We start from the raw sequence: 23,307 nt of genomic DNA on the forward strand, positions 1-23,307 counted from the left end.
AGGATATCGCAATACTAAGAATTTCATTCCAGTGAGTTCACACTGAGAGTCCACACTAGAGCTTCTAATTTTAGCTGTTTAGTAAATACAAGAGGATGACAATGACCTGACGGCAAGCACCCCGGTGTCAGTGAGAAATGATATGTGAGCAGAACAGAATGAGGAATCTAATTCTATAAATCAGTTGACTGTTTTGTGAGCACGTTTATTGGAAACACCTTCACAAATCAAGTGGACCTATTGAGGTCAGCTAAAAATAATCTTCATTTATTGTTAGGGATGGGTATCGAAAACCGGTTCTTGTTGAGAACCGGTTCCCAGTGTTTCAATTTCTTGGAATTGTTTGCCATTTTTGCAAACATTCCGTTGCGGAGCGTCATTTACCTGGCAGGAAACACGGTGGCTCAGACGCTCAAAAGTTTGATTATACTTTACGAGAACGGATGACAACAGGGCAACTTGCAATACTTGCAAAGTAGATATTTCATTTAAGGGAGGAAACACTACGAATATGCAAAAGCATTTGCTCACAAAACACGCGATGACCTTAAATGAATGTCGTGTTTTTAATTCCGCTCCGGACTCGTGAATCTCAACCCAGCAGCAGCGGTAACGTTTGCACGTCCTCTCCCGTTAATGCGGCAGGTAAATAATCAACTAACAGTGCATATTATGTTAGCGCGATCTGCCTTATTACAAAACCTGCCATTACTGTGCATTTAGGTGACCATGATGAGAGAGAGAGACAGAGTCTGGCTGGCTCAGATGCTGGCAGTTCTCGCTGCAGTCTACCGGTAGCGTCTCCTTTCAGGCCAGGATAGACGAATGTCACCGAGCAGTGACTAAGTTTGTGGTCAAAGGCTTGCACCCATTTGCCACAGCAGATGCCCCCAATTTTCGGTAAGTGAATGTGTTTAATTGTAGGCAGGGACATTACTGAATATTCTTGTGTAATTGCTACTGAATAATTTATAATTTATATACTTTGTTATTGCTACAGAAGAATATTTATTTTATTATTTTACATTTACAATTTTTTTTCCCTGGGGACCCTGTGACACCCCATTGAAGAGCCGTAGGCTGGATCTCTTAAGATCTCACTGTTGGGTTTGTAAGGCCATGTTACTCCTAAATTTCTATCTTGTTCAAAGAGAAGATATAAAACAAAGTTCTAAGCTAATCGACCTTAGTGTTCTCCTTTTTTTAAAAGAATCAAGAAGGGAATCAATAAAGAATCGAATCGTTAAACAGAATCGAAAATGGAATCGGAATTGTGAAAATCTTATCAATACCCACCCCTATTTATTGTATACTGGGTGTTGTTTCAGTCCCTTTAAAACTATTTTAGCTTCTCTTCGCCAGACCAACAGTGGGGTCGGGCACTGTTGGTTGGTATAGAGTGAAAGCAGGTGGTGTTTGGAAGACAAGAACGAAAAGAATATTGAGTCCCAATAAGCATTTTGATGTTAAATAACCACCAGCTGGTGGTCTTTTCTCCATGTCTAGCCATAGTTGAAAACTGTTACATCTCAAATGCCCTCATTACACTTTCTCACAAGATAATGTATTGTTTTCTACTTTCTCATTATTCATTAAAGTCATATTTTTAAGTTTTTTGCTAAAAATAATGAAAAGATGAAAAAAAAAACTCACACACATCAGTGGTGCTTCAAACTTGTGCTTCAAACTCATATGTCTGGGTCAAATACTTTATCCTACTGACGTACCTGCTTTTACATTGAGTGATGGCATTCTTGAGTTTGTTGAAGGGCTGACATTGTGGCCAGAAAGGGAACTTGTAACAGTCCAATGCATTAAGTTGCACGTGGAACAGAAGTAGATGTTTTAAATCATAAACAACTTAAAAAAAACAGGCTCTGTAATGCTGGTCTGTGGAGAAGACGTCACTCTGGATGTCTGTTCACAGCCGTGTACTAACAATATTAGTTTTTGTTATTTAAAAGAACAAATATAAATTAATTTAATTCCTCTCTTGTAATAATCTTGATACAATGTTAACAGTTGTCACCAGTGAAATGACACCAGGGATTCAGCCATGTTTCACGCAGCGAAGCTAAGTGGAATGATTTTGTCCTCCATCCTTTTTATTAATTTATTATTCAATAAGGTGCACGGGCAGCTGGAGTACAATGGGCGTTCAAATACACTGCAATTAGAAAAAGCTTCCAAGAGCACACAACAAAGCACACATTACCTAGCATCTTTTTCTCTCTCACAACATTGAAGAATCCTCTGATTATTTTAATTGGGGGTTGTTGTGTTTTTTCTTTTTCATTTTGCTTGTGTTTTGTGTGCTTTTGCAGTTTTTTTGTTGCTGGTATTTTCTTAAGTTGTTGTGCATTAGACCTCTCTGGAGCATACCCTAGATGTCACTGAGTCAGAGATGGGCTACACCCTGAACCTGTTGCCAGTCTATTGCAGGGCTAAAACAGAGAAACAACCAATCACACTCAAATTCACACCTAAAGCCAGTTTAAAGTCAGCAATTAAGCTAAAATGCATGCTGGATGGAACCCATTCAAGCAAAGGAAAAATATGAAAACTGCACACAGAGAGGGCCCCAGCTGCCCAGTGCTTTCAGATCTTCACTTCTTCTTGCTGTGAGGCAACAGTTTACCCTTATGCTGCCCTCAGTACAATTTCTCCAGGGGGGAATGAACAAACAAAATATTTTGCTGATGCTGTCCTGTCATCTAATAAGAAAAAAGCCCGCTTTAAGATTTGTGTTCATCTATTTGTATTCAAATGTTATGTCATGTCCGTAACTTGTGTGCACAGTTCTGTTTCCATCGGCATATGTCACCATAATAATAGTGCACTCTAGTTCTTTGATATAAAAAAAAAAATCTTTGGTCCAAATACTGAATTGTGGAAAGCATTATCATGAGGGAGCGCACACACGCAGAGAGGAGATAAAAGGAAGGTGTGATATGAAGTGAGACTAAATGGCAGTGACTAAAAGCCATGAATGAGAGGCTTAGATTCTGAGATGATGCAGGAAATCGGTTACAGATTACTGATTATCTAAAGTGAACATCACCAGTGATCATTTATCCTGCTTCAATGACCACATTTTAATTATTTACTGTAAAATGGAATGTGCTTTTTAAGAAGTGTGTGTGTGTGCGTGTGTGTGTGCGTATGTGTGCAGTGTTATCAGTTTAAAGGTTTAAATAGATTTCAATTCTTGAATTCTCCAAATATTTCTTTATTAGAGTTGGTAACTGTAATATTATAATCGATTAAAGTTTACTGTGCAGGATAGTTCAGTAAAAGAAATGGGAGTGAGGGAAGGGGGAGGGGAAAGAGGGATTTGTGTGGAAGGAAAAAAAGGAAGAAAAAAAAGGGTTAATGGAAAATAACACCAACAAGAGGGAAAGTGAGAGAGAGAGTGATAGTGTGATAGATACTGAAGAGATGAGAGCTACAGGAAGAGAAGCGGTGCTGTTGCTAAGGCGAGAAGTCCCCTAAACAGTGACAAAAATGGGGGGAGCAGGCTTCAGACCACCAGCACCTCCTGCATGAAAACGGACTCAGTGAAAATTTGGGGGCACTAAAATAAAATTTAAAAATTAAAAAAAAGAGGAAATTGTAGGACAGAAAAATTAGATCAAGCAGTTGATACATGAAACCAGACAATACATGCAGAGCAGATGCATCCATTAGCTGTGCCCACTTACCCTAATAGGGGGCTGGAGCCAGTCCCAGCTGACACAGGTCAGAAAGCAGGGAACACATTTTGGACAGGTCATTAGTATGTGTATATATAGAGAGTCACCAATTAACCTGTCTTTGGGCTGTGGAAAGAAACCAGGGCACATGGAAGAAACCCAAGCAGGCACGGGCTCAGACTGAAAAAAATCTTTGTTTAATTTCATTACAGCGAATCTGAGCGTCAGTAAAACGACACCACCACATTAAAAGAAGAGTTCCTTTCAGCAAGGCCAACCCTTTATTTTGTCTCCGCGCTTTGCCTTTCCGCCAAGTTTCACAAAAGTTTGATTGGGAAACGGACAGAAGTGAAAACATGCCTCAGCTCTCGGCTTTTGTGGGAATTATGGTGATGCTTGGCAATACAAAGACACATTCAATAGCAATCAAAGCAGCTTAAAAAGCCTTAACTACTATATACAAATGCTCAACACCCTGCTTTGTTTTGTGAAAGGGTTTGACAGTCGTTGCAGAACCTGGATCTATCCGCTTATCTCTGAAATACGCAGCATAATCAGAGCTGGCATCTTTTTTTAAAATCCCATCAAATAAATTCTCCATATTTTCTCTACATGAGGTTGTGGATGACCTTAAAGATAGTGAGTCACGGCGTTTCTCTGGATTTACTCATTTCACTTATATGACAACGTGACAGACATCCCAGAGTTAAGCTCTTATTTATGGCACGTTTGGCATTTCCATTTCAGCTCCGGCATTTCTTCATAAACAGCAGACACCTCTGCCTGGCCCAGACAGGCAGGAGTCACTACATGGTGGAGATGAATCTGCCAAGATACTATTTCATGCATGACATGCATGATATGGACAGCAAAAAGTGATATACCAATATGGTGTGGAACAGAGCGTGTTGGAACAGGGGATTTAACTGAAAAGGAAAGTAGAGGGAGAAAACAACATCTGTGTGTGTGTGTGTGTGTGTGTGTGTGTGTGTGTGTGTGTGTGTGTGTGTGTGTGTGTGTGTGTGTGTGTGTGTGTGTGTGTGTGTGTGTGTGTGTGTGTGGATAAACTAGTTACTCAGCAGCTGTGAAGGTCATTTTCTGCAGTAACCTTCTAGTTGGGTCAAGCATTTTGTTTTAAGTGTGTGTACGTGTGTGTTTGGCCTTGTGGGTGCAGCCTATTAGACGAGCTGCCACGGTATAGTTTTGTTTATTACAAAAGGCATTTTAGAGTTGAGTGTGTGTTTGTATGTGTGTGTGTCCTGCAATAGAATGAGCAGCAAAGTGAGATGACGTTGCTGGACTGGCATCTGTTTGTCTGTGGGACACTTGAGGAGCTGTGAAGTGACAGGAAAGGCTGCCTGGCACCATTAAGAGACGCACGCAAGCATGTGTGCAAGTTTCTGGGTGTGTAGTAAGCAAACACCCAGAGCAAGTGTTTGTAACTTTACATGTAGATGTTTACATTGATTTTCTTGTGCTGTTTCAAAACCATCATGTTGTTTCATTGCAGAGCCCCAACAAGGCTTCTGTTTTACATCCAAAATTAAAATTTGTTGATTTTATGACAATTTTCTTGTGCCCCTAAAAGGGAATAAGAATTTCATTTATTGTGGGGAGAAGGAGCAAAACACATTAGGTTTGATACAGAAACGGTTAACTGAATGAACTGCCCATGAAAGATATGTAAACTGTATATACTGTCAGTGTATACAGATAATGTAAGTATAAAAGATAGGCTACTGTGACAAGAAGAGCATTTCTCCCATCTCGTTTGCCAAGAACTGAATGTGGAATGGAGGGGCGGGTCTGACTGAAACCGCATACTCATTGGCTAATGACTTATGATTGACAACATTGTGCCACAGATAATCCTCTGTTTTTGAACATGGTATGACAACGATTTACAAAACAGACTTAATATTTTTTTTTATTCAGTGTGACTCACAGTCAGTGACTGAGTCCATGAAGCCATAAGGCAGAGGTTCCCAAAGTGTGGGGCCCGCCCCATAGGGGGGGTGCAAAGCCATTGCAGGGGGGGGCGCGGTATGAAAAGAAAAAAAAGAACGCTGCTAGCATAATGGCCAGGTTATTGACAGGGCTGCCACACAAACGCAAAGCAGGAGAAGAAGCATTGCCAAATATGTTTCCAAACCAACTTCCTTCCAAGCCAAATACTAGAAAATATGGTGAAGCATCTTCCCTTTGACTTCACCTGCACAAGTGCCAAGGTAGGTCTCCCCTGCATAATTGGTTTTCCCTGCATCAAGAGCACGTGCTGGGCTCTCCAAGTCACTGACAAACAGTATCCCACATTCTTGATTTTGAACATTTTGGAGACGTTAGCTCTTTATACAGTAAAGTTACAGTAATAATAATGGATTAGATTTATATAGCGCTTTTCAAGGCACCCAAAGCGCTTCCACTATTTTAAATATAATTCCACTATTCATTCACACACTGGTGGAGGCAAGCTACAGTTGTAGCCACAGCTGCTCTGGGGCGGACTGACAGAAGCGAGGTTGCCATATTGCGCCATCGGCCCCTCTGGCCAACACCAGTAGGCGGTAGGGTAAAGTGTCTTGCCCAAGGACACAACGACCAGGACAGAGAGGCCGGGGATCGAACCGGTGACCTTCCCGTTACAGATGCGCTTCCCAACCCCCTGTTCCATGGTCGCCCACAGTGGGATGCAAATAATATCAGGCTGATCCTGCCACAATTTGTTCACTCGGTTCAAATCACGGACAAACAGTATCCCACAGTTGTTTATGTCTTTGAACCCATTTTGCACAGAGAAGCATTTTTTTTAAATGTATTGACAGCAATGTTGAATATTATTACATGAAAAAAACAACTACACGTAAAATAATCACACCGTGACGCCTCTGCCTTTGTAAATGGAGGGACAGTAGCTGCGTCCGTGTATGTAAGCATGTAAAACCTGAAGATAGTCAGATTAACAGTATTTTGTCTCTATCTGCCATTCTGCAATTCATCTCATGTAAACAATAACGTGGCGCACAGTGTGACATAAAAAAGGCACAAACCTTTGATGAACTCTGTATTCTTTGTCCACACGTAAATGCAAAAAAGGAGTTTCCGGTGATTCAAAACTCCGTTTACATGTGGACAAAAGGCCCAAACGCATAGAAACAGCTGCGTTTTCAAAAATACCCATGTAGGTGTGCACGTAGCGTAAAAGAGTTAGTAGTGTATTTTATTACTACCTGTAATTTATTGCAATGTACTTGTATCTGCTTAATTGTTTACTAAATGATTGAGGTGTGAAATAAACTGGGGGGCTGTTTAGGTGGTGGGGGGCGAAACAAAGGGGGGCCTAGCAAAAAAGGTTAGGGAACCACTGTAATAAGGTATGTGTGAGAGAGATCAAGATCAAGACTTCTTTTGAACGGCAACTCTTTTTGCCGCCATAGCTATCGCCACCTGGTGGCATTCAGATAGAGTGCAAGTTTTAAGTCACGTTTACGTATATATATTTATATATACATTTTTAAAAAGGGTGTAACCATCTTTATCTCTGCTGTAAAAAGGAGCATTCTAGCATTGGAGCTAGTGGGGAGGCACTTGATTTTAATGCAAGTCTCAAATGGCCATTCAGGAAGTTGTACAGTAGCTATTGGCTTTCAGCAACGGCTGGTTGCCTCTTTAAACAAAACAAAACAAACAAACAAAAAAAGATACTCAACAAAATTATTTTCCAAACTGTGATGATCGTGGTTATTGCCTTGCAAGAAACACATACCATTCGGAATAGTAAAAGGAAAATCAAAAACAATTAACGTCATAATGAGTTGCTGCTGGAAACACAGAGTTAAAACACAAACTATCCACCCTCACGCTCAGAGAATGGCAGTTATACCTCAGCGTATGGCTCGGGAACAATGTCGCACCTGTGGATGAGGGCGTGTGTGCTCGACAAAAGGAAGAAAATGGGGCGATAGCGGGTGTGTGTGTTTGTAAGTGAATAGATACAGGTGTCTCATTTCCTCTTCTTGATGACGCACAATAGGGAAAAGGCCGAGCGCCTACATGTATGTGCGCATGTACCGCATGTGTTTTTAACAGTGTGTCTCTCGGGGATGTTTGACAGTCCGGTTGAGGTGTGGGCTTGTTTGTGCGGCACCACATGGGAGCTGGGAAAATCCTCAGGTGTCTTTGTGCATTGGAGTCATGATCGCAGATTGTGTCAATCAAAAGCGCTGAACTACGGTTTTTGGCAGCAAATTTCTGAAATGACCTTAACTCAAATCAAATCAAATCTACCCGGTCTTTCCTCGGATGGGTGTGAAGGGGTGGGGAGGCTGCGGCCTCAGGGGTCCTCGGGCAGGTCCTCTGGCAGCTGTCTGGTTGCTATGGCACTGATCTCCCTCTCACAAACACACACACACACAGGAAAAGCAATGTATGAAGAGAAAAGGGGCTGAGGGGAGGGCTTCAGTTTAACTGCCGTGTTTATTGCTGCTATTCCCTGGCTGATGTCAAACAATTACTGAAGCATCTTATCTGCTCAAACCTCTTTGCTTTTTTCTTCTTTGTTTCTTGCATTTCTCTAATTGCCTTTGTGTAAGAGGAGCCTGGGACAGTCTATTTCAGCTACACAACAACATTCATCTTTTTAATATTATCGCCACTCTGACCCAGACATGCTGCAGCAGATGTGCAGTATGAATTGTTTTTCTGCTGCATCAGGCTGCGGCTTGTGTGCCTACGTCCTTGTCTGTCTACAAAGTTTTATCTACGCTGCTGTGTGAACACGTGACTGTGCCATTAAGCCCACAGTATTTGTTTTGAGGAATGAAAACAGAAAACGTAATTACCTCATTATTTCCTTATATTTGTTGTTTCACTTCAACTTAAAATACTCCTGCTTTCACGTCTCTGCTTTTAGATTTGTGTCTAAACACAGTCATGAATGATGGAACTAAAGGGAGAGCGATTAACCGGCAAAGTTCAAGGAAGTAAAACAGGTAAAAACGTCCTTTTGAAAAGGAATTAATAAGCTACTGAAAGTGATGCAGCTACTCAAACATTCACTCACTCGCTGTCAGTCAGCTGGTTAGTTCATAGAGGAAGAAGAACAGGTGGCCAAAGATGGAAAGGGAACATTTTGGATCGATATATTCTGGGAAGATGACTGATTTGGTGGTGTTTACTGAAGTGAGACAACTGAGAGGGAACTGGCTCTGGCTAAAGCCGGGGAGAACAGCGGAGTAAGTGTTCACTGGAAGGATGGCAGGCGAGCGTGCAGTTTTTTAGTTCTCCAAGAGGTGTATTGGAGAAAATAGATAGCAGAAAAGCTTAACTGGAGGCAAAGAACAAGAAATGCAGTGTGAAAAATATGTGTTATGTATTTCCACATGAGTGCAAGGGGGAAAAAGCATGTAGAATTTCTTAAAATTGCCCTTTTTTTCTTTCATGAGGTCTCAATGAATCTCCCCTTCATTTTCTTGAGACTACATTTCAATTTGGATGCCCTTGGCAACAGCACAGCAGGCAATAGGATGATAAGGCTGTTTGAATTGAGATTTCACACTGAGACAAAGAGTTAGTGACTGAGTGTGTACTCAGGGGTGGGTGGGTGGCTGTGGGAGTACATGCCTGTGTCTAGAAAGGAAATCATAAAATCAAGCACAAAATAGGACAAGGTCAGGAAGATTGATATAAAATTATTAACAAGGTAGAAACAAGGACAGGGAGCGATAGAGAGAGGAATACAGTGGAGGAGGAGGAGGAAAAGGAGAGAAGGCGGTACCTTGTGTTCCCCAGCCTATCAGATTGTGGAAGGTGGGGCCTGGATGACAGGAAGGAGGGAGCAGAGGAGCAGCAGACAGAGAAGGAGAAGAAGAAGAGCACGTTAGAGAAAGAAGGGAGAGGTGGGAAGGTAGAGGTAGGCAGACGGGGAGATGCGGTGCTACAGTGAGCGTGTCCGTGAGCCTGCAAGTCTTCATCCTATCACCAGCGACCACAGTCTGCTATGGAGCTGTGATGTACAGATTCACTGCAGGAGCAGGGAATGCAGATAGGAGTTCACCTTGAGCTGGAGTCCGGCAGTGCCACTCTGGACCTTTGGGATTACAAAAAAACATTTGCTGAAGAAGAACAGCTGAGGTTTCATCAGACTTGACAGGCTGCCAGATTCTTTAACTTTGGGATTACTGGTCCAGACTCCCAGCAGAAGGTCTCACTGCAGAGACAGAGGCCAGAATTCAAACAGGTTCTCATTTTGGAGACTCACCTTCTGTCCGCAAGCCGGACATCATACAGAAGAGGCTGTCGCATCCATTGATCAAACTGGATCCCCGCAAAGCCACCACCAAGCAGGTCCTGCACGCCAGGAAGCCTGAAGGCAGCCTGACCTTGGACCAGCTATCACCCGAACCCCTGCTGGCACCACCAGAAACGTCCGGCATGTCTCAGACCGGAGGACGGCTTCACAACAAAAAAGCTGGCATCCGGGCCGCCGTGATCCTCATCGGACTCCTTCACAAGTCTCGCAAAGTCAAGGAGAAGGAGCGGGAGAGAGAGGAAAGCGAAGGGTGGGTGAAGTTTGTACATTAAGCAAGGGTGGCGTGCTGGGTAGGTAATTCTGTGGACAGGCGGGCAGTCCGCAGTGCAGTGTCAAGCTGGGTTTGTGTGGGAAAACTTTATTAAGTCTGTAATGTCTTTGTTATTCCAGAGCCACAGGGCACTTTGAGCTCTGTATGGTTGAGTGCAGTTTTATTATAGGTTCATTTTGTCAAGTGTGTCCTTGTGTGTGAGTGTGTTTTTAGCGTCTTGTTGACTGTGCTCACGCTTGTATCTGGGTCAGTTTGAATGACGGGAAGGAGAGAGAAAGGTTGTGAGGAGTTTAGGTGAACGGAGGTGTGCTTGGAGTGCTTTTCAAGAGGGGCTCCGAGAATAAAAGCTTCCCTGCAAAGGGAGAGGAACATGGACAAAAGGAGGTTGAGGTCTGGATATAGAAAGACTCTCTATATCCAGACCTTAGGAGTTACTGCTGTACACACACAAGCATTAGTGGGCACTTGTTGATGTCTGTTATATATCTGTCTCAATGCTTTAGCATGGGGGCAGCATAGGCACACATTTTTAGGCTGACAGGCTGAGGAGTTCAGTAGGTAAGCTGCACCACAATTTCATGCTTTCCTTTAAGAAAGGCTTTTGAAACCCTGCTTCCTTAAAAAAACGCCCATCCAAAAGCATCCCCATGTGTGTGGAGGGGGTTTCCCCACATGCTGTGTTGAAGACTGATCATCTTACTGCTAACACTACCTCGGTTGAGTGCAGTCAATAAGACCCCTGAGAATGTTCCACCTGCTAACAAAAAGTGTTTGAGGTTGTCTGGGTCGAGACCGCCCCCACCCCGGCAGAGGGGAGCTAACATCAGCAGCCGTGCTCCCGCAGTTTAACTGGAATCTGAAGAGATGGCTGGAGATTGGAGTTCGCCTGTTCAATATTGTCTTGGTGCAAGGTGTGTGTGTGTGTGTGTGTGTGTGTGTGTGTGTGTGTGTGTGTGTGTGTGTGTGTGTGTGTGTGTGTGTGTGTGTAAAGATCAGATATGCAGCACAAGATGCACTTTGCTATTTTGTTGTAATGGTCTGGCCCAAAATAGGCTGTATTAAAATAGACTGTACTCTGCAAATGCTTCAAAAGTTTATGTGACCTCTCTCTCCCGCTCTCTCTCACTCACTGTAATTTAGTTTAACATTAAGTATAAAATTAACTCTGAGCAGCAAGACTGGATTAGCAAAAATGCAAATCTGGCCTCAGAAATCCTGGACACAGAAATTGTAATGTTATCTAGACTATTATCTAATAATGATATGATAAGTGGTGGGGTTCCTATACACAATGACTCCAACAGTTATATTTTTGCCCCAAGGGATCTTTCATTGATCAGTCCAGCCATGCCTGGAGTAATGATTGCCTGCACTGTTACACAGATATACACAGGCAAGCGCACAAATACACTTTTGTTTTCATTTGTTTTTGCACATTTCTCATGTGCTTCCAAAATGATTTATGATTTTGATTCTGTGTTGGGTTTTTCTTTTGCCCTTTAGCCAAATGAAAACAGTAAAACCATATCTGGACAGTGGAAATAGCCGCAAGCCACAACACAGTCCCACTGCTAGTACTTCCATTACTGTGACTGTGTCACATAATGATCTAGGCACAATTGCCAACAATTTTTAAGGTGTCTTATTCCAAGTGTTGGTTATTACGTGCATGATTGCATCCATTCAGACTTCTCATACTACTATTTCTCTCAGCTGTACTTGAGCCATTGTAATTTCAGTGGCCTTAAAGCAAGGATGTTCTAACTATTAATACAAGGAAAAGTGAAAATATAAAAAAGGTGACTGATTACTGTTATTAGAGCTGAACATTTCTAACTACATAATAATAGGTGAGATTGCTTAGGCTGCTGGAAAAGAGTAACTTATTGGGGATTTTTTTACATTTACACTGCTTCACTCTTCAGCAAAGAATTAAAAGTACATATATATATTTGATCCAGTTTTCTAATTTTCATTAATACAACACATATGAAAAGAGCTTGTGCTCTATGCCTGTCTCCAAAGCATTTCTTTATTTCTGCTCTTATAGAGTCATTCTCTGTACTTGGTCCCCATTAAGCTGAACAGCATGAGTTCTGCTGCTTGTATTTGAATATTTATTTTACTGGCGATACATTAATGTCCTTTACAGCTCATTTATCGCTAGCTGCACACCTGCTTTGTATTTGTGTGTACATGTTTGTGTACGCACTGTCCGTCCCAGTGAACCCTCATATGCATCATCATTCAAGCTATTGAAAACACTTATAATACAAACTGATGTGCAGTTCTGGTGAAATTTCCCCAGTGCTCCAGTCTGTTCGTATGTGTCTGTGTGTCTGTGTTAGTATGAGCAACAGCATCATGCGTGATGCTAGAGTGCTTATTTAGGCCTAATCCATAATCACAGTATGCGGCTTCCTGTTCAAACTGTGTTGCCCCCTCTAACACAATTGAAAATATATACACTGTGCCTGTCTATATGTTGATATATTTACTCAAAATGCTTTTTCTGATGATTAAAAATGCATGCAGAGGTTCACTGTGTATAACTTATTCACTGATAATCAATAATTACTACTGTCTATAACTACAAGTATGTCTTTCCTGCAGATATTTTTCTCTTGGGGTTTTCTAAAGGTGCAAAGGAAAACTTTATTTTGCATCTACTATTCAAATCTTTCAAGGATGTTAAAAATTCTCTTGCATATTTCAGTTTACAAGGTTAGCCTGACTCATCACAGTAACCTTAGCATCTTCCTGTCATTTGTGCTTCTTTATTAGCACTTTATCTGGCAAATCTGTTTTATTTTCATCTGTAAGTAAATTAAAGCAAGTCTCTTAAAAGTTGTTACCTGTAAAATCATTATTACTGTGGGAAAAATCTTCATGTATGGTCAAATGTATTGGGCCACACCTCTTAATCTTTCAATTCAAGCGTTTGTAGTCCCACTGCCACAGGTGTGTAAAATCACACTCTTAGCTATGTGGCCTGCTTTTACAAATAAGTATTTTCATGAAATGTCTTTCCTCCTACTCTACATATTCCACAATCAACTTGAAGTGATTAAAAGTGGTTTTCAGAAATATACTTAAATATGCTTACATACATATCTAATAATACTCTTAGTATTATTACAAAGGTGACGTCTGGGAACAACAGCAACTCTGTCATGAAATGCCAGAACATGTAAAGTTACACTGCAGGTTCACCGAGTGCCTAAAAGTCTGCAACGCTCTGCTGATTGACTAACTGCAGAGCTCCAAACTTTCTCTGGCATTAACATCAGCAGAAGAACTGTGTACCAGGAGCTTCATGTATGGATTTGCATGGCCAAGCAGTTCCTATAGGAGTAATGTGTAATGTGTTGTTTATATAGTGTACAGGTATCATTGATTTTGACATACTGTACTACACTAACAGTAACAGCAAATTAACACTGTCAGATTTGATTTCAACACTATTAAAGTGTCTACATGGGTCCACACCAGAGCGTGTTAATTTAACTCTTTTTGGAGTGTTAACTCTGATTTAGGGTTAAATACTAAATCTGTCTAAAGCTGACAATGTAACACTTATTAACACTAAGTGTTAAGAGTTTATATATCAACTCTGATAGAGTATTTTATTTTAACTATATATGAGTTATTTTCTAATCATTCTAAAAATTGTAATTTTTACTTTTCTGAACTTTTAGAAATTCCTTGGGAAACAAACATTTATTAAAAAGAGGCAATGTTTTTCTGAAAAACATTTATTTTTGAACTGTGCACCACAATTTCAAAACATTTTCTAAAACATGTAACAATATGGAACAATGTACATGCTCTCGCTTTCATTAGAATATTGTTTATCAAAGGGTCTGACGTAGGTAAGCTGGTCAAAGCAAATAACGGCAATACAATATGCACGTCCTCCATTCATCACTTTGTTTAACTTTAACATACTCCTGCACTCCCCCATATTCCACCTCTGCAAGCAGGTGGAAATTCAAAAATTAAATGAGTTATGCAGTAATTAATTGCACAAATAGTCTGGTAAACAATTGCAACACTGTAAAAAAAAGAATAATTTTGAGCCTAACTTGTGTAAAGTATTTTCCCAAAATACAATCCTAGATACGAATCCATTGCCCATATTTAAACACAATATTCTACCCAGAACACGTTTGTTAAAATGGTGCTCTCTTAAACAACTGAAGAACACAGACAACAGTTAATGCCGAAATAAATTTAAAACCTGTCTTTTTAATTTTTACCTAAATCATATGCTCAAAACTCTGAAGGGATCTAAATGTTAGCCTAGAACCCAGTCAGCACATCTGCTACTGCCGTTTGCTAGATAGTTTTCAGGCTTCATGTAGCGCCATAATTTTATGCCAACAGTTCACAGACTAAAAATTGTTTTAGGTGTATTTGAGTTAGCAAAAAATTGGACTGAATATTCATATGCAAGCTTTTTTTTAAGGCTATAGTATTTGCCCGCAAACAATAAATTCCAGCGAGCTAAAACAGATGCTATCTCCGAGCAACGTGGCTAATGCCTTACACACTTTTGTCTCAACTCAAAGGAGCCACAGAAGTAAAAAGCTAATAATAATGACTAAAACAATCTCAGAAAAAAATGACTTACCAAGTGTGGCAAACAACTCTGGAGAGCAACATGCTCTGAAATGGCTTTGCTTCAGCTTTGGTTGGAACCTGTGATGCTGGGGGCGGAGCCTGTGAATTTACACTATAAGTGTCATAACCCCTTTAGGGGGTCAAGAGTTAACATTTCCATTGTAACACCTCCAGAGTTGATATCGAAACACTAATTTTTAACACTTGATTTTAACTAATATTATTTTCAGAGTTACATTAAAATAGTCTGACTCTACTTTGAGTAAAATTAACTCTACTTTTGCGTGAAGTCTGCTAACACCAAAACATTTAACACTTTTGAATTTGCTGTGAATTCGCTGAGAACGTCAAGTCTAGTGAGGTGATCGAGAGCGCCTTCCGAGCCCTCAGCGCTGAAAACAAACCCTACGTCACTAAAGAGGAGCTCTACCAGAACCTGACTAAAGAGCAGGCAGACTACTGTCTGTCACACATGAAGCCCTACCTCGACAGCAAGGGCCGCGAGCTGCCGTCAGCTTTCGACTTTGTCGAATTCACTCGCTCGCTCTTTGTCAACTGATCCTTTCCCTTAAAATCCAGAGAAGTTAGAGGGTTGCCTTTGATTTTATGTACATTAGTAATATACAGTTTTTAATATGTGAGAATTAATGTTGTTTTTGGTAGATTTTGATGCCAAGCTCGTGGTTTCCTGTTTGTTTCCACCTCCCTTGGAAAGTTATGCCAAAAAGCTGCAGTTTCCTGTTTAGTCTTCTGCACAAAGTTATATTGTACTATTAATATTTTCATCTGATTCTAAACAAGAAAGCAAATACGCATACTTCTCAAAATGTCAGGCTACTCCTTTGTCTACGAAAAGGGTAATACATGCACATTGATTCCAACACAATTATTAAAAATGACAATTCAGCCCCAGTTGGATCGTTCTCATGTCAAAATGTCAGGCTGGTAAGCTCCTTAAACAACAGGTATGGATAACCATCTAATCTGCACAGGGTCTTAAACAACTGAGAGAAATTCAACAATAAAAGCCTAGTCAATCATTACTCTAGTCTTATCATTCCTCATAAACCTTCATCTGCATCTCAGATTCCTTCTAGTTTAAACTGTTGATTCAGCCAGCATATCAGAGTGGCTGGAATCACTCTCCCTCAAAAATCCAGTCTCTTTACAGATCCTCACAAGGTTTTTCTCACCTTACATATATTATTTATAATAACAACTGTCACAGGAATGATGAGGACAGACACACAACAAAATGTGCTGATGAGTCGGTTATTAGTCAGCCCACAAGGACTGGGTGGAATAAGATTGCCGGCCTGTGGAGGAGGATTTTGTGTCGTGGCGCAACAAGTTCTACATTCTGTCCAATCTTGCAGAAAGTAAGGACACGAGTACTGATTCCACTCAGCTGTCTTCTGCGAAGCAGCTGAAACAGTCACTATACTTAGGCCTTGGTGTTGGAAGGAATTGTTTTAAGATCACCAAGGTTTCTCAAACAGCAACCCTTCATTCTTTTGTCCTTCAACGGTTTGACGTGTACTTCTTTACAGGGACAGCCAAGACCAGACTGTTTTTTAGCATAATAAAAGGCAGTAGGTAGGGTCAGTCAAGGACACTTAGAACAAGTAGGTCCATAAATTAACCATGAAAGTCTTTCCTTCAGATTCATTCTCAAGAGAAGCTGGGAGGGGGTAGGGGTGTCATTTTCAGGATGAGCACGAACATTTTAAACATTTTCATATACATTTACCTCCTGACCTCTAAGTCTAGGAGGTTTCACATGTGCCAGATTTGTGTTTTAAAATGGTTTTATTGCCGTTGCTTCTGTTGCCATCGCCACTGTTTTTAATAATTTGTTATGGTCTTGCAGTTTTCTGTGATTATCCCAGATGTACGACTTGTTTCGGTGTATTAAACCCTTGTATTTCCCTTTGGACTCAGAAGGTTTAATTTGATTTGAAGTATCTCAACACTGGTTGTCCCTTAAGAGAAAATCTCATCAAACACTGCTGAGTGGCCGGGATCCTTCTGTTTGAGGGTCCTTGATATGGACAGCAAAAACTAACTTAAGAGCTGTGTCTCTTTGAAGAGCATGATACACTTTAAAATGGCTATGTTGCTGTTTAACAAGCATCCTGTATTGTCTCATCAAGTCTAGCTGTGTCCTGCAGGGCCATGTGGTGGTTGAAGATTTTTATGATAGAGCAAAATAAATCATGCTATCAGTTGGTAACAGATTACAAACATCATGAAAAACCTTCCTGGTTTCCCAGTGAAAACCCAGTTTGCAAACCAGTAAGCCAGAAGAAGAAAATTAGAGATACCCCTACACAAGACATCTCAAAAACCAGATGACGCAGAAGGATTTTTTACACCTAAAGGTCACATTAAATGTTTCCAAAACTCCTGTATTTCCTGTTGCCCCACCTGGCAAGCTTCCTCTTTTTGTGCAACACTTATAAAGTATACAATAATAAAGTAGGATTACTCCCTTAAAAAAACAAAAAAATGTAGTTTTTGAAAAAACAAAAACATTTTCAGAGAAGGATACACAAGAGCAGGTAGCCCATTTAGACAGTTACCAATTTTGCTCACTGAAATTTCTACATGGCAGCTACTATTAGCCCTTACACTCCCTGACTACTTTTCTAGATAAACCCATACCTGATCAGCCAATCACGGGGCAGCAACTCAGAGGAGAATGGCCCGCTCCATACTCATAGGGGGGAAACAGCAATTGAGATAACCACTCATTACAACTAAGGTATGCAGAAGAGCATCTTTTCTGAATCTCTGCATAATAACATGCTGAACCTCGAAGCAGACGAGCTACAGCAGCAGAAGACCACAGTGGATGGGACTCCTGTCAGCTAAGAACAGGAAATTGAGGTTACAGTTACTGTAGGAGCTCAACAAAGTTGGACGAAAGCAAATTTGAAAAATATTACCTGGTCTGATAATTGCAAATTTATGCTGCAAGATTTGGACAGTAAGGTCAGAATTTGGCAATCACAACATTCAGGTGCCTGCATGTTGTGATTGCCTACAGTGTAGGCCCTACACTGTCGCCAGATCTTAATCCAGTGGAGCACCATTGGTTGTGTAGGAACCTGAGATTTACATAATGTATTTGCAGCCATAAAATCTGCAATAACTGCCTGATGCTGTCATATCAGTATGGATCCCACTCTGTGAGGAATGTTTCCAGCAGCTTGTTGAATCTGTGTCATGAAAACGTAGCACAGTTCTAAAGCCAAAATGTGGTCCAGTAGGGTCCTAACACGTGTAACAGATGGTGAGGGTAGCTAACTAGTCAAGCTAACTCTCAGTATTAACCGTCTTTTTTTCTACAACTTGATGAATTTATTGTTCTATGAAAATAGACTTGAAACAAAAGTAAAAGCCCCTTAGAATTAATGGAAACATTTGCTCTTTTAGTGCACTGAAGAACAAGGAAATTAGGGCTAACAATCTGACCTTATATTTTCTGTCTTTTTCAACCAAACATTACTTCATTTTATTCTGTGCACATACACAAAAGACTCTTGCTACACAGGTTTAAAGTATATGTTCTGCAAATTTAGTTAGGCTTTAAAATATTCATTTGCTCCAGGTTTCTAGCTCCAGGTGTTTAGCTCAATTCCATTTTTCAATTTAATTCCATTTCATTTATATAGCCCCAAATAACCACAGTCACCTCAAGGTCCTTTGTATTGTAAACTAATGTAAGGTTCTCCTTCCAGTGAGACCTACTGGAACCATTAAAATTCATTCCTTGCAGTTCTGCTCATAGGGTTTTGTAAAAGTAAATGAAAACAAATGGCCATGCAGTTTGTTTAAATGTTCAGTTTTGCTCCTATAATGAGAAACCTTATTTTCCTAGCTAAAGTTGTTCGAATGATGTCATGCATTTAAAATGTTCAGTGAGATTTCTTTGTTTTCTTTTTTTTTTATTATGACTTTGCAGAAAAGAAAATCTGAGACTTCTTATAGGTGTTCAGCGTAGCCAGTGGGAGATTTTAAACATTTTTGCTAACAGAAAGAAATCCTCATTAAGAGATTAAGTGCAGTTACTGTTTAAAACTACAGTCTCTCATGCTGCTTTTCTTGACAACCTTACAAAGTTTTTCCTTCTGCCGCAGCTCCTTCCCTCTGCTCGCTGTCAAACTCTCCTCCTCCCGCTGTTTAACATTTCCGCTTTTATTCACTGACTCACTCGTGTTTCCATTCGTCCTTCTCGCAGTGTTTTTCTTCGCTATCTGCAAATTAATCCCCTTTTTAAACAGCGTTTAACTCTTCTTTGTGAATACCAGCTGAGTGGCTTTCTGTTTTTTTGGGAGGGGTTGCATTCAACAAGCTGATTTTTGTTAAAAATAATGTTTAGGACCATTGTGCTCAACTAATGACACTACACAAAGACTAATTAGCTCTAAGGAGGTATACCTAAACTTTGCCATTATTATACATTAGTGTGAGATTTTTTGGGGTGAATGAAAAAAGCAATATGCTTCATATTGCTTGAACAAATTGTGTGAACATATACTGTGTGTGTATGACAGACAACCTTGTCTTTGAGTGTAATGGATGAGACGCTATTGTCTCTAACAAGTACCCAGGGACCCACCCAAGACAGCCCTATTTACCCAGCTCTGCACAGGGGATTGAGAGAGCTATTTTTAGTCTGCAGATTCATTTATTCTCGCTCTCCATACCTCGCTCTTTGGCCTTCTCTCTTTCAGCGATCTGTCTGGTATTCATTCATTCTGCGTCTCTGCCTCTCTGTCTTCATATCTTTCCATTTTTCTCCAGGACCTTTCTTCTCTGGTGTGGTTATCAACTACTCTGACGTGGTGGAGTTAGCGGAGAAGAGACATATTCAATGTCATCCGACAGATGCTTAACTCAGGTTTTTTTTTTACTCAAGTCAGTGACACTGGGTGAGATTGGGCAATGATAAAGAGGAAGTGCCCCCCCACATCACAAAATAAATAGGATAAGGCAGGATTTGAGGCATTTCGATTGATATGACATTGATAGCGATTGATACCAGGTACCTGTGTTTTTCACTGCAATGCAGTGCTGTGCAAGAGAACAAATAATCATAATATTAATTTTAAAAAAACTCTTGCTTCCTTAAATCAAAAGTTTTGATAACAAACCTCATGCAGATCATCTGAATAATAAAAAGAAAGAAGTCTCATTAATGCACTTCCTGTGCCTCAGATGAATGCACTGATACATGTATGTGACAGAAGTGTGATTAAAATGACAAAAATTAAAAAGAATAAAAGACAGACAGGTGAATCTTTCTAGGGATGCATCGTTAGATAACACCAGGGGATGTACCAGTGCTGCAAAAATAAAAGCAATTACAAAGAGCACTGACAGGACACCTTCTCTGAACCCATGTGGAATGACATTTCATTCAGCGAGGGAGTTTGCATTACATATTCTTACTGAAATTGTGCTGATATTCAGGTGTTTGCTGGATCGAATGGCCACAGGCTAATGAACTCACAAAATACGTCATCACCTCACCGACCGGTGACTATGAGCATTGCTGGGATATCCAAACAAAGTGTAATTAACTGCACGAAGCACGGCCGAAGAAAAAGAAGCAAACGCGTTTCAGCCCGTGGCCTTTATCAGTGTCACTCTGCTGCTGGGAGGTAAATACACATAAATGTCTAACGGTGCAGTGAGCCAGAGAACAACACTGACATTTCAGAGGCTAAAGCTACAATATGTAACCTTTTTACTGGCGTGTAGTGTTTTCTTTTGGTGTTAAGATGGTTAATTCCGTGTCGAGCAACAAAGCGTGCTTGTGTGTCTGACACACTGGTTTATTGCACATCTTTTATCTTAGAAGTCAGAGTTCTCGTCACTACCTCTGGCTTCAGCATATTAAATGGCACAGTTACAGTCAGTCAGAAGACGTTTTGGTTGTTTTTTTTTTCCAGGGTAGCAGACTTATGGCGGCATATTAAACACAATTTTCCTTGACAGGACGATCATAATTTCCCAGGGTGAGAGTCAGCAGCCTTCGAGAGGGCAAGACCTTCACTGGCATGTGTTTAATCTGATGCTTGGGTTAAATGCAGAAATAATTAGGAGAGAGAACCAAAGAGTCAAGTTAAAAAGGAGAAAGATGAGCAGAAGCCAAGGAGAGTCTTGGAGAATGAAGACCATAGCTTGATAAAAGCTTTGAAAGAGTATCTCTGAAAGCATAGGTGGTATAAATGGAAGATGGCTGAAAGCTCTTACAGATTAATTTCACTTCAAGGTTGACATTTTTTCTCTATCATCCACTTCATATATACCCTGTTCTTTAATGTGTGAAAACTACAACAAAATATTTGCTTAAAAAAGTTGTATATTATAGTTACCAACCACTTTGTTAGATAAACCTGTTCAACTGCACATTAATGTATGTACGGTCGGCAAGGTCTGTCATCTCGGTTGTGGGCAAAAGACCTGCAACTGACAAATAACTTTGTTAGAGAAATAGTCTGCTTCAAACTGATACAAAGGCAACAGTAAATCAAATAGCTACTCTTTACAAGACCATGGCGATGCCATTCCTGTCACCTACGAGCAGAAAACTGAGGCTACAATTACACTAAGAGCTCAAGAAAGTTGGAGAACAGCAGATTAGAAAAGGGTTACCTGGTTTGATGAATCACAATTTATGCCCTATCCACATAAACCATCTCTATCGTTTACACAAAATGATCTAAAAGGAGAAAATATCCAGTGGGCAATGAAAGTGCCTTGCTGATATCAGAGGTCAGAGGACAATGGCTAGACTGTTGACTGTACTCAAATAATGGTTACACCCAGTGTACGCAGAAGAGCTTTTTTGAATGTACAACGTATCAAACCTACAGCTGCAGAAGGCCACACCCGGTGCCACTCCTGTCACCCAAGAACAGAAAACTAAGGCTACAATTCGCACAGACACATTAAAGTTGGAGAATAATAATAAAACATTGCTTGGTCTAATGACTCATAATTTCTGCTGGGATGTTCAGATGGTAGGGCCAGAATTTGGCATATACAACATGAAAGCATGGATCCATCCTTCTTTGTACGACCGGTTCAGGCTGGTGGTGGATCTGATTGTGTGAGGGATATTTACCTGACACACTTTGGACCTGTTAGTACTAACTGAACATTGTTTAAATTCCACAGCCTATCTGGGTATTGTTGATGACCATACCAGATCATCTTTTTATAACCACAGTGTACCCATCATCTGATGGCTGCTTCCAACAGTATGATGCACAATGTCACAAAGCTGAAATCATGTCAAACTGGTTTCTTGAACATTACAATGAGTTCTCTTTACTAAAATAACCCGCAGAGCCACCAGATCTCAGTTCAATAGATCACCTTTGGGATGTGGTTGACTGGGAGATTTGCATAAAGGATGGATCTCAAAAGAATCTTTCCAGCACTATGAAGAGTTAAGGCACCTATGAAGGCCAAACAGATCCAACCCTATACCAGCAAGGTGTACCCAATAAATTGGCTGGTGTATGTAAACTGTCACTATGGTTTAGTCTATGAAATGCAAAGGCAACTGTCTCTACTTTTACAGCAAACTGTCTTTCCTTTAGAGCCAGAGAGCTTCCAGCTTGTGTGTTTGAATATTTTAGTGCCGTTGGGTGAGAGTTCCAGTCTGTCACAAAAACAAGTTGTGAGGGTGATAATGACAGAGTGCATCTTCAGGTGTGTGTTTGCTCTTAAAACAGGGTCTGGAGAGTGTCACACATACACATAGAGGCACACGCGAACACCGAATCCATTTACTTTCTTGTACTCTATCAGCAGAACGGCTAAATGAAAAGGTTATTTACTTCCGCTGCTCCCTCCAGTGCACCAACTCTGTAGATGAAGGAGCCATTATTTTTGAACAAATTTATCTGTTGATTTAGAAATGCAGCAGCGTTTCTTTTTTTGGGATACAAGACATGCCGCTCCCTCCTCCCCTCCTTTCACCCCCCTCTCGCTATCTGTCTCCCCCTCTTATTGATAATGAGAGTGTTTCAGGTTGTCTGGCTGGACGGTCTAATCTCCTGCCGGCTGCCAAATTTGTATCTATTCATGTCGCAGTAAGACAGAGAGGGCGAGGCATGATGTTCCCGCAGGAAGCAGCCGGTGACTTGGGCTGCAGTTGCCTCATAATTACTTCTCTCCTGACCTCTACACATATCCGTGCATATCTGGGATGCCTGAAGTCTTCATGGCAAACAGCTGACTAAGCCGTGCATCCATTTCTTAAATCTATATGTGGAGTAGACTTTTGGGACAGCTAATATGGGAAACTAGATTAAACACACAATGGAAAACGTAACAGTTTTCATCCATACATGCACCCTTTTTCAAGGCTACACTTAGCTTGTTTGCAAATC

The 23,307-nt window shown here is 40.7% G+C and overlaps 1 protein-coding gene across 8 annotated transcripts in view; it reads left to right on the plus strand.

The window, feature by feature from the left end:
• The window catches only part of LOC113035696 (rap1 GTPase-activating protein 2), a 93,733-nt gene that overhangs the window by 38,238 nt on the left and 32,188 nt on the right, over nt 1-23,307 (plus strand). For 3 of the 8 annotated variants that reach the window (XM_026191324.2, XM_080288462.1, XM_080288463.1), the window contains exon 1: nt 8,800-10,249. The exons of the other annotated variants lie outside the window; for them this stretch is intronic. In XM_026191324.2, coding sequence (XP_026047109.2) covers nt 10,122-10,249 — 128 coding nt within the window. In that variant the 5' untranslated portion in view covers nt 8,800-10,121. Of the gene's footprint in view, nt 1-8,799; nt 10,250-23,307 lie in introns of those variants that run through there. 8 annotated transcript variants of the gene reach the window in all.

The sequence above is a fragment of the Astatotilapia calliptera genome, chromosome 14, assembly GCF_964374335.1.
Source record: "Astatotilapia calliptera chromosome 14, fAstCal68.1, whole genome shotgun sequence".
NCBI lineage: Eukaryota > Metazoa > Chordata > Actinopteri > Cichliformes > Cichlidae > Astatotilapia > Astatotilapia calliptera.